This window comes from Vipera ursinii (genome assembly GCF_947247035.1).
Source record: "Vipera ursinii genome assembly, chromosome: Z".
NCBI lineage: Eukaryota > Metazoa > Chordata > Lepidosauria > Squamata > Viperidae > Vipera > Vipera ursinii.
Genome location: NC_139517.1, coordinates 38761752 through 38776776, shown reverse-complemented (window position 1 = coordinate 38776776; position 15025 = coordinate 38761752). Strand labels below are relative to the sequence as shown.

Genomic DNA, 15025 nt, shown 5'->3' with positions numbered 1-15025 from the left:
GTATAAAACAGAAAAAAGAAGGAAAAAAAATAGGAAGAAATAACTTCCGCCTTCATTAAGACAAGTATAAACATTTTCAATATCTTAATACTTCTCTAATATTTCAACCAAAACTCTCTTCATCCTACATTTCATCTTTTATCTATTGTCAAATAGCGAAATCTCAGCTTTCAATCTTAATGAGCAAGAATCCATTAAGAGTGCATACCGATGCCTATGCCAATACACTTTAAACAAGTAAATCATTTTCATAATTCTTTTCTGCATTTTGCCCAATAACTTGTCATTTTCTTTAAAACTCTTTTTCTCATGTCTTATCTCATATCTATAAACAAATTTTTAAAAACGAATCATTCACACTTAATCAAGATAAATTCCATTAAAGCAACAAATTTCTAGAAACAACAAATTGAAAATCTGAATCTTTAATCCCTTCAAGTGATGTCCTAAATCTCCTCCAAATGATAAAACCACAACTCTGGTTGACTTCCTGGCCAACTCTATGCATGTTTCTTGGCAACTGTCTGGAACCTCACTTACCTCCAAGATGTTTGTTTGAATTCTTAGGGTACTTTATAGGCTTTATATTCCTTGGAGATCTCCCATTCTTGTACAGAGCAGGTCCCAACCTTGTCTAGTTTCTGAGTCCAGACAAAGCTGGCCAGAAGCTCCCTCCACCTCCCTCCTCCCACAAAAATAGAGGCACTGCTTCAATATCATATCATATCAAGAAAATTTCAGACTGATACCCATGCAAGTTATCAGTCACCATTGCAAACCCAAGAACAAATCTGAGAACCTATTTTTTTAGATTAGTGTTTTTCAAACTTGACAACTTTAAAATACGTGGACTTCAACTCCCAGAAGCATGTTGGTTTCTGGGAGTTGAAGTCTACACATCTTAAAAGTTGCCAACTTGAAAAACACTGTTGTAAATCATATTTTCCTTTGAGCCAACTAATCTGGTTGCTTCTTTCTTTCTTAATATTTACTGTTTGTTTGTTTTAAAAACATCAGTCCAATAACAAATGGTATAGAGAAATAGCAGCTCTTATTGTCTGAGTTTTTATTTTTTTTCCAAACATAATTAAGTATTGTACAGAGTTCCAATTGCTGTTTTAAGGCATGCTGCTGATAGATCAACAATAGTTTTCTTTAATCCTTCTCAGGCTACTTTCTGTAGTTATTGTGAGCAGGATCTGCTATTCATGGTTGGTGCTTGGAAAATAGCAACTGTGAAATACCTGTGGTGAACAGGTGCTGAGACAAGACTTGGTACTGTGCCAATCTGCAGCAAAGGTTCATGTTTTTTGTAGCTTTGCTTTAGCCATTTCAATTAATAAGAAATATTACTAAAGCTATTCATCCACCTCCTGAATTGATAAAGCGTCACCATGCAATTAGCCTAATAAATTTGCAGATGACTGGCCAGCCAGGGATTTGTAATGGTAGATGGGATGAAGCTCGTTGCAAAGAATGTGGAAACTGCCTAGATTTGGGCCAATCTCTTTGAAGTGGAAGTTAGAAGACCCAGGTATTACATTTAAACTTGAGATTACTATGAAAATCTGTAACTGAACAGATCTTTTTGCAAGTTCAAAGTGGCATATCCCTTCAGTTTATCTTCATAGCCCTGAAAAGTTTGGCTGAGAGAGAATGATTGGTTCAAAATCACTTAGTAACATCTTTGTTGAGTAAAAATTGAACTTGGCTTTCCCACATCTCAATCCCACATCTTTATTATCACATTACACTGGTTCAATAGCATAATAGTATGCAAAAAATAACCATTTAGATAAGATAATAAACAATCTGTAGAATGTAAGGCTGGGATAAACAAGAGAGGTAAAAAGCCATACAACTGCAGGCAAGAAAATACAAGAAAATAGTATCACAGAAAATACAATCTTCATGATCCTTTAATCAATTAGATACAAAACGTAGGTGGTATCTTCATTTTGTTACCGATTGTAATATATCCTTAGCCTATTTTCAAATACTGTTTGCAAAACAGACAAACAAAATGGACTGACAAAGCATGTGAGAAAGTATGAGATTAACTCTGATAAAAATAAGGAGTGCTTTCCCCATTCTACAAAACAGAGGGGACGCAATCAAGAGAAAAAAATGTTGAACCTACAACATTTGGCCCGTCTACCACTTCCTGCAGTTCTGTGATGCAGCCCTCCAGATTAGTCTTTTAGGAACATAAACTTTAATACATGAAATGTTGCTTATTTCACATCAGCAAGATGGTGCCCACTTCTAAATGCCCCCAATAAGTCACAAGGTGTATGAGAAAGCTAGCTTTTTACTAGATTTTATAGAAAATTACACCATATATTTTGGAAAAGAATAGGTAATAATATATCATATATGATATAATATTGAGTTACATGGAATCTTTCATCTGGAAGAATCATTTGGATGATTTAGTGCAGGTTATGTATATGATAAGATAAAGCATCAATAGAATTCTGAAAAAAGTGGAAAAGCCCTGAGTGATAACCCAGATCCTGATGTCCTACTAAAAATCAGGTTATAGGTTCTTTATAAGTTGGATCTTGCTTACTTGCAAGTGATATAGCCGTTTAGAGCCTTTTTGGAGTAGTTATATGAATTGATTGGTTTTATAAGAATTGCTATACTTTAACACAGTGCTTTTTTTGTAAAAGAAAAAGGTGCCGGAACTCACACACGTCATACAACCCACCTTGCCTACCCTACAAGGTTCCATCCAAAAAAGGTCCCGGAACTCCGTTCTGAGCGTTCTATGAGAAAAACAGCCCTGCTTTAACATGGAGCAATGGGATAACAATTGTGGGATCATATCCTAAAACAATGGCTGGATCCATGCACTGAACTATGAATGTCTCCAACTCATTTTAACTGAATCTAGTGAATTGAGCTGAGCCAGCCATGAGGCATTTTTGTGCCTGCATAAATTGGTTTGGAACTTTTCTGAAGCCTAACTAAGGAAGATCATCCAACCAAGTGGAAGTTTGTAGTGATTTGCATATACCTCAGAGTCCAGAAAGTAGCTATTCTTTCAGGTTATCTGCACAGTACGATCCAGGGGGAAAGGGTATGGTTCCAACTGCATGACAGCAAGGAATGAGAGAAGACTATATAATTGTAGAGGAGACCACTCCAAAAAAGCACCTTACAGAAAATTCATATGTTTTTTCTTTATATAGTCCCATACATGGGAAATATATAGATATTACCAACAGGAAGTTTCCCATTGTAGTTAAGTAAAATCTAGGTAACTTCAACTTGTATTCATTATTTCTGGCCATAATTTCTGCAGTAATGGGAATCAATGTCTTTCTTTCATGTATTAGAATTTGACGTCTCTCCTCTCTTCTTCTCTCCATATTGAACCTCCCAGGTTTCTTCAGCCTGTCCTCATATGGCATGACCTCAAGTGCCTGTTTCATATTTCCCACCTTGGGTGTGTGTGTGTGTGTGTGTGTTATTTGATCATCCCATAGGAGATATATGAGTTAACTGTTAGTGAAAAACAAACATTTTTTTGAGAACTGCTAGAGTAGTGCAGAGATTAATATGTTTGAGGAGCGTATTGTTCAGTGTAAATAGAAAATCAAGGTATTCTGGTATTTAAAATCTGACAGCTTGATGTCATCTTTTTTCCCTTTAAAAGATAATAATATTTTAAAATTTTAAAAAAACCCAGAGGAACAGTTTAAAGTCACAGCAAAAGGCAAGTATTCCAAAAGGCAAGTATCACAACAAAAACTGGGTCCCATTACATGCATTGTTTGATGAAGAGGACTAGAAGTATGACTATGCTGGATCTTGTAAAAAGGACAGACATAATCAGAATCTGTCAAAGTAAGAATTCAGTAGTCTTGAATATAATCTGCCTTGTTCCTTAAAGAGCTTAATAGATGATAACTAGCATCTTGAATTGTACCTAGAAGTTTACATAAATCCAGTGTGGCTTGCAAAACAGTGACATCTATAATTATTTGTGCTGCTGCATTCTGGAACAATTGTAGCTTCCAATGGTCTTCAAGGCTAGTCCTACATAGAATGTGTTGCAATAGTTGAAGCATGAACAGTCAAGGTATGAATGACTATAAATAGGGTCTCAGGATCCCTGAATGGGTGTAACTGCTGTACAAAAAGGAAGGCTTTGGGGAGTAAGTTCCATAGCTCAGAGGCCGTTGCCAAAAAGGTATTTGCCTGTTAGCTATACCAGCCTAATTTAATTAAATAAGGAAATCTAAACAATGTTCAAATAGTATGTAGAATGTGGTTCATGAATTAATCCAATTTTTGGATTTGCACAATATATTAACCAAACAGTCTGGGTTTATAAAACATGCTAAAAGCAAAACAAAACAATCAACAAATGAACCATATTTAATATGTTAGTAGTTGACAGATGTGTAACTGACTTGGTTAAATATGTTGCATGAACACAGAAGGTTCTCTGAAACTAATTTTTCAAAGCATATTAGCTTTCTTCTACCATAAAGATCAAGAGAATGAAATAACTTAAAGTATAATAAATTAATCTGGCTTACAATAGGGCAGGGGTCGGCAACCTGAAACAGTGAAAGAGCCACTCGGAACTGGTTCCCTCACAAAAGGAAAATCTGGGAGCCGCAAAAAATGGGTGCGCATAGGCGCGCATGCACAGAACAAGAGGCTTGACAGAAGTGTGGAGCCTAAAGCGAGACATGCACCTGCCCTGCCCCCTCCGCTCTCATTCACTCGCCTTTTCTTGGAAAAGCTTCTCTCTCGCTGTCTCATTCTCTCACATTTTGCTCTAAAACGCCTCTTTCACACTCTCATTCACTCACACTTTGCTCGAAAATGCTTCTCTCTCGCTCTCATTCACTCACCAACTCAAAAGGCCAGCCACGGCGCCTCCATTGACTTCCATGGGGATGCTTGGCAATGAAGGGACCGATTAAAACCGCTACCGCTAGTGCTGCTACTGCTAACTTTTACACTTGCTGCTTGGTTCCGATGAAACCGGAGAATCCCTGGATGCCACTGCTGGGGGTGGAGGAGGCTACCCGGGTTCGGCTGTAGCAGAAGCTAATGACAGTAGCGGTGGAGGAGGCGGCAAGAGAGACGCTGGAGGTCTGCTGCATCTCCGTCAGCCTCCGCCTCCCCTGTACAAACAAATCCCCATGCCGGCCCACATGGCAGCAGCAAGCCCCAAGGACCGGGCAATCACTCCACCAGCATCTGCTGCTGTTGGGGCGGCCTAGTGCACTCGCCGAGACGCTGGAGTGGCTTTGGTGGCTTTGGCGGCAGGAGTAGCAATGCCTGCCTGCTGGGCAGAAGAAACAGGAAGGTTGGTGGCAGCAGTGGTGGCTGCTGTTGAGACAGCTTAGTGCCCTTGCTGAGATACTGGAGGTGGTCCAGGCCTGGCAGAGCTGCCGTGTTCCCCATATTTGGCGGCTGTGGCGGCAGAAGCAGTGGTGTGTCCAGGCAGCAGCGCCTGGTATTTGGAGGGGTGGGAGCTGCCGGTGCATCGGCCATGCCCACTTGCTGAGTACTGCCTACCGGACACCCCACCGCTGCTGCCTTCCTGTTTCTTCCGCCTGGCAGGCAGGCGTTGCTACTCCTGCTGCCAAAGCTGGGAGTGCTGCGGCTCTGCCGGGCCTGAACACCTCCAGTATCTCAGCAAGGGCACTAAGCTGCCTCAACAGCAGCTGCTGCCACCGCCAGCCTTCCTGTTTCTTCCGCCCAACTGGCAGGCGTTGCTACTCCTGCCGCCAAAGCTGCCAAAGATGCTCCAGCGTCTCGGCAAGCACATTAGGCTGTCCCAACAGCAGCCACCACCAGCGGAGCAATTGCCCAGTCCTTGGGGCTCACTGCTGCCATGGGGGCCGGCACAGGGATTTGTTTCTGTGGGGGAGGCGGAGGCTGATGGAGATGCGGCAGACCTCCAGCATCTCTCTCGCCACCTCCTCCACCGCTATTGTCATTAGCTTCCACTACGGCCGAACCCGGGCAGCCTCCTCCACCCCCAGCAGTGGCATCCAGGGATTCTCCAGTTTCATCGGAACCAAGCAGCAAATGTAAAAGTTAGCAGTAGCAGCACTAGCAGGAGCGGTTTTAATCGGTCCCTTCATTGCCAAGCATCCCCATGGAAGTCAATGGAGGTGCTGCAGCTGGCCTTTTGAGTTGGTGAGTGAGTGAGAGCGAGAGAGAAGCATTTTCAAGCAAAGTGTGAGTGAATGAGTGTAAAAGAGGCTTTTTAGAGCAAAATGTGAGAGAATGAGAGCAAGAGAAGCTTTTCCGAGGAACGTGTGAGTGAATGAGAGAGCGAGATAAAAGCTTTCCTTTTATCCCTTTCTTTCGACACCACCTTCCCCCCCCCGGCCGTTTCTCCCGACTCACCAACCTTCACAGCTCCCTGCTGCTAGCAAGAACCATCTTTTTGAGTTTTTTTACTCTTCTTTTTCCAGGCTAAGGGAGTGCCAGTCCTGCTGATGTAGGAAAAGCGAAGCAGGGGCCCTGCTGGCTCTCCAGAATAGAGGGGCCGCTTCCTAATAAATGCGGCTGATCAGTCTTAGTTTCTTCTACAAGGAATGGTTGGGGGAGGGGTGTGTTTGCTTCAACCTTTCCAAAAGGTTCCCTGTTTGGAAGGAGGAACGTCAAAGGGGTGGCTTTTGGTTTCTTTCCTTCTAACGGACAGAGTGGTGCCCAATGGGTATTAGGGAGGGTACAGATCGGGAAAGGGGATTACGTCTTTCCTCATCCAGCAAAACTGGTAAGAGAAAGCTTGTGGGCTGACCAACTAAGCTGCTAAATGCCCTCTTTCTAGCAGACCCTCCTCACTGGGAAGAAAGCTTGGCAATGAATGGATTTGGAGGCGCGCGTGCGCGCGCGCACACACACACACTCACACACACACAGAATTCCCCCTCCCCGGCACGCCCCATCTGGCCGACCCACTCACCTATCCAGCAGTCCTCCTTTCTCTTCCTTCACTGCTGCCGAGGAAGAAAAGAGGTTTGTGGGCAGTCCCACAAACAGCTTGTGAGAAGTCCCACAAACCAAAGAACTTCAACCAATCAATTCAAGCTTCGCAAGTTTTTTTTCCCATGTGTGTTCCCACAGAGAGGGCCTCCTCAGGGTGCCACCGATCAGAGAATGTCGATTGGTGGCCCCCAGGGGGAGATCCTTCTCTGTGGGCGCCCCGGAGCTATGGAATCAGCTACCGGTTGAGCTCCAGATGGCGCCCGATCTTCGCTCCTTTCGCCGCGATCTAAAAACATTTTTATTCGAACAAACCGGCCTGGCCTGAGGGGGGATTGGCGGGGTTTTTTACGGTTGTTTTATTGGGGTTTTAATATAGTAAATATGTATTTAATCCTTTTTAATTTTTGTAATTCTGTATTTTTTATTCTTGCCCTGTTCACCGCCCTGAGTCCTTCGGGAGAAGGGCGGTATAGAAATATTATTAAATAAATAAATAAATAAGAATTAATTGGTTGAACTTTTTTAGTCCCACTTTTTTTTTGGACTGCACATGGCAGAGGACTGGGAGCCACAGGAGATGGCTGAAAGAGCCGCATGCGGCTCTGGAGCCGCAGGTTGCCGACCCATGCAATAGGGCAATATGGATGCCTATTATTCCAGTTCTCTGGAGGCATCTGTAAACTAATCTGAGGAGATACCCTAAGCATCTGAAAGCTGAATTTAATCTGAAATATTTTCAAGGTAATGCATGTGCTCTAGCTGAGCAGAACAAAAGGGATAGAAACGGAGATTTAATTTGTGGTGGAAAATAGCTGCTACAGCATATAGCCACTTAAATCTGACATGCCCTTCAACATAATACTCCAATCAAGTCATCATCTCTAATGCGGTGACAGATATAGCACCATTTTATTTATAGATGCACAAAGTGATCGCCACATTTATATTGGTGACCTGAACTACCTTGTTTCTTGAGAAATGAGACAGAGCTTTTAATAAAACCATGAACAATATAGCTGCTTCCTCAGGGTGAAGTCCTCCATATGATTTGGATTACAGGCTCCATCACCTTCATCCATGTTCCAGGAAGACAAAAAGTCAAAGGAAATGGAAGTTATAATCCTAAACATCGGAAGAATAGCCACTTGGGAAACTTGGTTATATACTATATCTGACCAAGAATCCTTCCAGTTGGATAGCACCTAAAGCTAACTATTTAGTCAGATCTTCTTACTTTTTTCTTGCTAAAATAAGGTGAAAACATAGATGGATTATGTTTATAATAGCCCAAACTACACAAGTTTGTAGATCACTACAAACGTTCTCCTACAGGCTGAAATGTCAGGTGCAACAAAAGATTAATTTACAATTCAGAGAGTCTACAAAAATTAATAATATAAATGAAAGGCAATTCTTGATGAAAACTATTTTGAGCCAGAAGGTCTTTAATTAAGTAAAGAAATAAAATTTCATCTAGTAATCAGGCAGCAAGACTGTTTAGGTTAGTAAAGCTTAAATACAAGAATTTTGTTTCATAATATTTCTGGCTCTGGATCAGACCTACCATTCTGAACTGTTCCATTTTTACCCGCAGGACAAAATTGTAAGGAGCTTTTTCTTTGAGAAAGTTACATAATATAACATCCTAAATTCTGCTCTGCTCTGTTTGCAAAAACAATTTCCTATCAAATACACAGTATATCAAATCCTAGAAAAGGAATAAAAATTCTGGAAAAGCAGACTCTTTTTCTATGAAGAAAAGTAGAAGACATATTTCTTTCTAGAGAAATTTCTGCTCTGGTATAACTTCTCAAACAGCAGAAGGAGTGCATTTGTGATGACACTTTTGACATGAATATAAGCTATCTTTTACAACAAAACTTAGTAGATATAATAGAAGCAGTCTTGGTTTGTCCATCTGATGCAAAGAAAAAAAATCCTAGTTCACTAAGATAAGGTGTAACTTTTATTTTTCTTATTCATACACTAGAGGAAACATAGTTTGATCTTCATGGAAACTTCTGCTTTCCTGTTGTTCACATACTGCATTACAGTCCCTTGGAACAAAAAAGTCATCTTCTGAATCCTAACTCTCTAACTTTGTAGGAAGAAGATACTCACCTTGGCTTTCTCCAGCTGTGCCAACGCTTGGCGCTCTGCTTCTTTGCGCAGGGCTTCACGGTCTTCCTCCAGAGACACATCAGAGTCAGATGGGCGACTGGTATAGGACTCAGCAGAACCCTGAAAAGGAGTGAGGAAGTGGAAAAAAAAGATGAAACTCCTGATGCTTGCCTGGGCAATGAGAAGGCACTAGTGCTGTAACAGGGCCCTTTTCAATACCAGTCTAGCACAAAAGGATACCATATGTTGCCTGAAAGTGGTGGCTGGGTACTGTATAATACTCAAATAATGGCCTATAACCCAATTAATGTGATTGTGTATTTCCAGAACATTGATAAAGCGCTCTGACTGAGCTCCTGGCTGACTAGATTAAGTGTGCTGTATGAAAAATAAAGCATGAAGTTCTATCACAAAGCAATCATGCTCCTGGGCCCAAGGCAATCATTTGCTCCCAACAGCAAACTGATGTTGATATAGTTCCAAATGCAAAAAAGGTATAGTTTCTGGGCACCCTTCCCCTTCTTTTTCCCATACAATTTCCCCTTCTGAAAAAGGAGAAAGTGGGGAAGATGTGGATTAGCCAGCTATGCAGGGATGAGATCTCTTCTTTAGAGTGCTGTAAATAACCTGTAACCCCCAATTCATCCAGAAATTGAGCAGCTGTATCTGGAGGGAGGTTCCCAGGTCAAAATAAACATGTTTGGAAGTCACCATTGGAGAAGACAAGGGACCTGGATTAAGTATGATCGAGTTAATAGCTAAGTAACTTTGTACTTAGTTTTACATTCAGTTTTGCTCTAGAGACAGTTAACCTATCTCTTATTTATTTTTTTTTTAAAAGAGATCACTCAACTGCTATATATAAAAAGAGCCTTGGTGGAGCAGTGGGCTAATGCCTCCTTAAGTAACACCAGCTGCCTGCAATTAGTGCAGGTTCGCATCCCACCAGGCTCAAGGTTGACTCAGCCTTCCATCCTTCCGAGGTAGGTAAAGTGAGGACCCAGATTGTTGGGGGCAATTAAGCTGACTTTGTAATAATGCCGCTTGGGGTGTGTGTGAAAGCCCTAATAAGCAGGCATATACATAGAATGAAGGCTACTGCTAAGCTTGTAAGCCACCCTGAGTCTTCGGAGAAGGGCGGGATATAAATGTAATAAAAATAAATAAAAATATATAGCAATTTATTCTGAAGGGCCTAATAAATCTGCCTCCTTTAAAACAACTAAGTACCTTATAGTACTCAAAGTGAGATGAGCTAGTTTTAGTTTTAACAATTGTTTATTCTGAGTAATTTCTTTTGACAATATTAATCTCTCAGAATTGATACATGCAGCGTGGGGATGTTGCAGCAGTCGTAAGTGTGAAGAATGGTCATAGGTCATACAGTGCCACTGTAACTTTGCATAATCAATAAAAGAACTATTGCAAGTCAAGACTACCTCTATCCCAGATGTGATGCATTTAAGCATGTCCATATTCACATGTTGGTTGTCACAGGCAAACAAACTGTCTAAAAGAAGTGATGCTAAGTCTCTTTCTGAACACACAGGTCTCTTTTCAGGTCTTTATGCAGGAAATAATGTTTTTCTCCCGATGAACAGATAATTAATGCTTCTGACAATTCTTGAATTGCGGTCACTTGACCGGAGAGAATCTGAAGGGCTGAAATGCCACTGTTAATTAGCAGCCCCCCCCCCAGGAGCCTTAGTTGAGAAGGCAGAGTTTCTGCAAAAGCTGAGGTGAGGAAAAGCTCTCAAATGAGTGACAACTCTTCAGGCAGTTGCCTATCAAGTAGTAAGATGGAAGGAACTGGGGTGCTTATTTAAACCCAATTGTATACAGATAATTTTTTAGTTCGCCTATTAAGGTAGCCCTGTGGGAATCTTGTGGGAACGGCCAGAATTTGGTCTCCCAAGAATTTGGCTTTTCACCTTTCAGCCTTTCCGTGCCTTCCTAGTTGGGCCTCTCTGTAGCTTCAGTGCAGAGCACACTCTCCTGGCTGGGAGGGGGGCCTGGCATGTGGGAGGTTTGGGAAACGCTATGATAAAGACTTCACATACATCTTATGCTACCTTGTTTTTGTGTGATCTCATAGGCACCTGAGTATCCAATTATTTCTATGTATACTATTTTGTGTGAGACTGATGTAGTTTTTTGTAAGATTGGAGGTGAATAAAAGTTCAGCGGGCAGTGCTCGGGGGAGTTCTTTTTCTGGAGATGAGGCTGCCTGGCTGGTTCAAAGCTCTCTATCGACTCAGGTCTGAATTCTTTTCCCTTCGCCTGAATTCCTGTCCCTACATCTGAATTTCTTTCCCCTTCAGAATCTGATTGCTTTTGGGAAAATGTTTCCAACTCCAAAAGGATATATTTCCATTATTTAAGCTGAAGGTATCCTACAGTTTGCCTTTTATTGTCACTGTTTGCAAACATAAGGGAGGTTCTCACCAAATGCAAGGTGAAGAAAACAGAAGCTACATGGAGACCAAAGAGCTTCTCTAGCTGATTGTGCAACTGAAAAAAGCAGGCCATTCTGCAAGCTATAGGAACGCAGAAACTTCCTATAAGGAGAAGGAGACTGGACAGCTGAATTTGCCAAAACCCCCAAAAAGCTGGAAGCAGAAAGCTGATATCCTTCAAAGTAGACACTTATGGTGGAATTCATAAAAAGCGAGTCACAGGGGTAATGGTCAGAATAGGAAAACTGAGCAAAAATACTTTGCCCTTCATTTTGACTCCTCCCAGGTGCACACACTGAAACTTGATTTCTGCTTAAATTTCAAAACTGAACATTCAGATGGTAGTGTTTTTTTAATCCCAGTGATAGTTTCTATACACACAAAATGCACAAAGGACACAGCTGTAATTTGCTTACATTCCATATGGGTAGTAAGGCAGCATCTCAGCCTGATGTATCCAACATCTGTTGTACAACAGAAGTTAGAGTTGGGGCAGATTTGGGCAAAGAAATAAATAAACACAAACCCATGTTTTAGGTAATAAGTATGCTATAAAGACTGGTAATATAGAAACCAAAAAAAATCCACTTAAAAAAACCAAGCTTGTGATGATATATGAAATCTTCCCTTTGTGAAAAGGATATTTGGGAGAAGATGGAGCTATCACCAACCCCTACCACTACAAAACAAAACAAAACAAAACAAATCAGAATCAGAATCTTCCAGGGCTAGAAATGATTATCAATTATTACTGATTGACTTCCCCAGTGGTCCTGTCAAGATCTGTCCCAACTCAATAACCTGATCTGATTTGAGAATAGGTTTTCAAGTTATTTTTCTTTTAGGAACCTTCTGATCTGTTTAAAAATGGACAATTTTCCTGGACCAAGAAGGTTGAAAGAAAAATATCAGAAAGGAAAGAGATGCAGATTAGACCCCTGACACAAAAGAGGGGAAGCAAACAATAATAAAATCTGAGCTCTGGTGTTTTCAGATGCACCACAATAATTTGGCAAAGGCAGTCATAAGCAATGCAAGGTACCAAATTTGGCATATGCAATTACTCACCGCTTCTGAATCATCATCCCATTCATACAGGTACATCCTGGCAGGTGGCAAGTCAGGCATACAGCTATGGATATAGCACAAACATTCCGCCCTGTGCTCAAAATCATGCAAAGAGGCACTGGCTTGGAAGCTGAACCCACAGCCCAATACTTCCAGAAGCACAAAACTGCAAATAGGCAAGAACGGCAAATTCAGCCAGTGGCACCAGCTGTCCTTCTCCCACTTGGAAGAAAGATAAAAAAAAGAGAAATCTGGGCGAGAGTCTTGCTGGCTCAACAGCTTTTTAGCTTCCAATGCATGAGATCTACAGATTAATGTTTGAAAGTGCCAAGTGCTGATGACATTCTTCTGCGATGCAATTGGCTTATTTGTTTATGTGTTGTTCATTAGCAAAGCTGGTATGTGGTTTAGTTTATCTGTAATATATATGCATAAGAGCCTCATTGTTTAAAACCAGTGTAGACATGAAGAGTGAATGTCCTGTGGTGGAAATGTTTTGAAGCATAAAATTGACCTGTGGCAAGTGGCAAAAGGATTTGTTCATATAAACCATTATTTTTTATTATCAAAGCAAGCAAAAATGTGAATCCCAATCCTTGTGGTTTATTCAGAAAAAATATGATTAACCAAATATAGTGATATGAGTATTCAACCAGAATTCCCAGAGTATACCCACATCACTTTTTTAATTTAATCATAGTTTGCCGAATTAACCATAAGGATTGGGGTTCACATAGCATAACCTATAGATCATAGTTTAAAACTGCAAGGGCTGAATTTAAGCCAAAATCAAACAAGCCACATTTTCTTTAGCATGCTGCATGAACCAGTTTTTATTATATTATCCTTCTATTACATCAGACTGATAATATATTTTTAAATTTTTCTTTACATGTGTAAAACCAAGATCTGTATATTTAAGATTTGTTCCCCACCTAATGCTAAGGTCTCAAGGAAGGTTATAGTCAGTGGTGGGATTCAAATATGTGAACAACTGATTCTCTGTGTGGATGCTGTTCCATCAGTCCTTTCTGGGCCTGGGAAACAAAAAAAATTAGCTACCAATTCTGCCGAAGTGCTGCGAACCAGCTGAATCCCACCACTGGTTATAGTACATCCCATTTTATTTATTTCCCATAGCCATATCTAAAAGTTGGAAACTTCTCTAAAATGAATTTGTAGTTTTATTTTTGAACTGAACCTTAAATTCTAATTTTCTATTTGTTTTTTTTAATTCTAAACCCAGCCCAGATTACTGATCCCTCTCAAAGCCTTACTGTCCAACTAATCTTTGGAGAGAAATGTAGAGTGCAATAATTTTGAATTCAAAGAGAGAAGTGGGATTGGTTAATCAGACAAATTTCACGATATTTTTCTTAGAGAGTTTTTTTCTCTCTCTCTATGTGGATGATATTCTTGCAAAATAAAAATGATTTTTGTTACTTTCCTATCACAGCCTGGTTTAAAGAAAAATCAGACTTCATGCAACCCTATTCCCATTTATCCGGAAATCAGTCCTGCTATACTTTTGAATAGGGATGTGTCAGATTGTATAATAAAACTTCTGCTTAGAAAGCTGCTTTATGTTACATCAGAAGATTGTCTCATTAAGCCCAGTATTGATTCTACCTTGACTGGTCATGTCTCAGTAGGGTTTCAGGTAGCAAGTTTTCTCCACATGGCCAATAATACTAAGAATTAAAGCTGGGGACTTGGCATATTGATGCCAAAAATATCCTCTACTCCTGAGATGGACATTGCTAAGTGATTACTGTATATCTCCCTATAGAGAAACACATATTTTATCCTATTCATGGAGGACATCCATCTCCCCTCTACCCAAGTCTATCTTCACCTCAAAAGTCAGTTTTGATGTACTGGTCCTGGCAATCTAGGCTCAGCAGAGAGAAAGAAAGTAATTCCTAACTATTAATGTGCTTAAAGAGAGTTTAAGACTTGCTCTTCAAGAAAAGAATGGACATCAAGGACTGACTGGGCTTGTCCAGAATGAAAGGGACTTCTGACAATAGATTACCAAAGATTGGTATTATAGTTCAATCCAACAGTTTCATTTCCAAATCAAAAGACAGAAGCAGATGAATCAGCCCCCCCCTCCCCCCTTGGTCTAGCTTAGCCTTCCTCTCCTCGATTGAGACTGTGGGCATTTCTATCTAGTGTAGCCACATCTGGAGAACAACAGGTTAGAAAAAGCTGATCTAGCCAAAATCATCAGGAAAAAGTGGTGGTGGCTTAGGAAAAACATGAATTGAATTTAAAAGGTAGGTGACATTTAAATACCAGTACACTCTTTTATTCTAAACTCAATTAATATGAAGCTACAATTACTGTCATTCTATTTATAGCTATATAAGTTTCCAATCATCACTACATCATCATAATACTCAAAT

General features: G+C 40.6%; 1 protein-coding gene across 3 annotated transcripts in view; it reads right to left on the bottom strand.

Moving 5' to 3' along the window:
- Window positions 1–15025, bottom strand: part of CACNB1 (calcium voltage-gated channel auxiliary subunit beta 1) — a 76995-nt gene that overhangs the window by 28198 nt on the left and 33772 nt on the right. For all 3 annotated transcript variants that reach the window (XM_083379294.1, XM_083379295.1, XM_083379296.1), the window contains one exon: window positions 9094–9213. In XM_083379294.1, the coding sequence (XP_083235420.1) occupies window positions 9094–9213 (120 nt within the window). The remainder of the gene's footprint in view (window positions 1–9093; window positions 9214–15025) is intronic.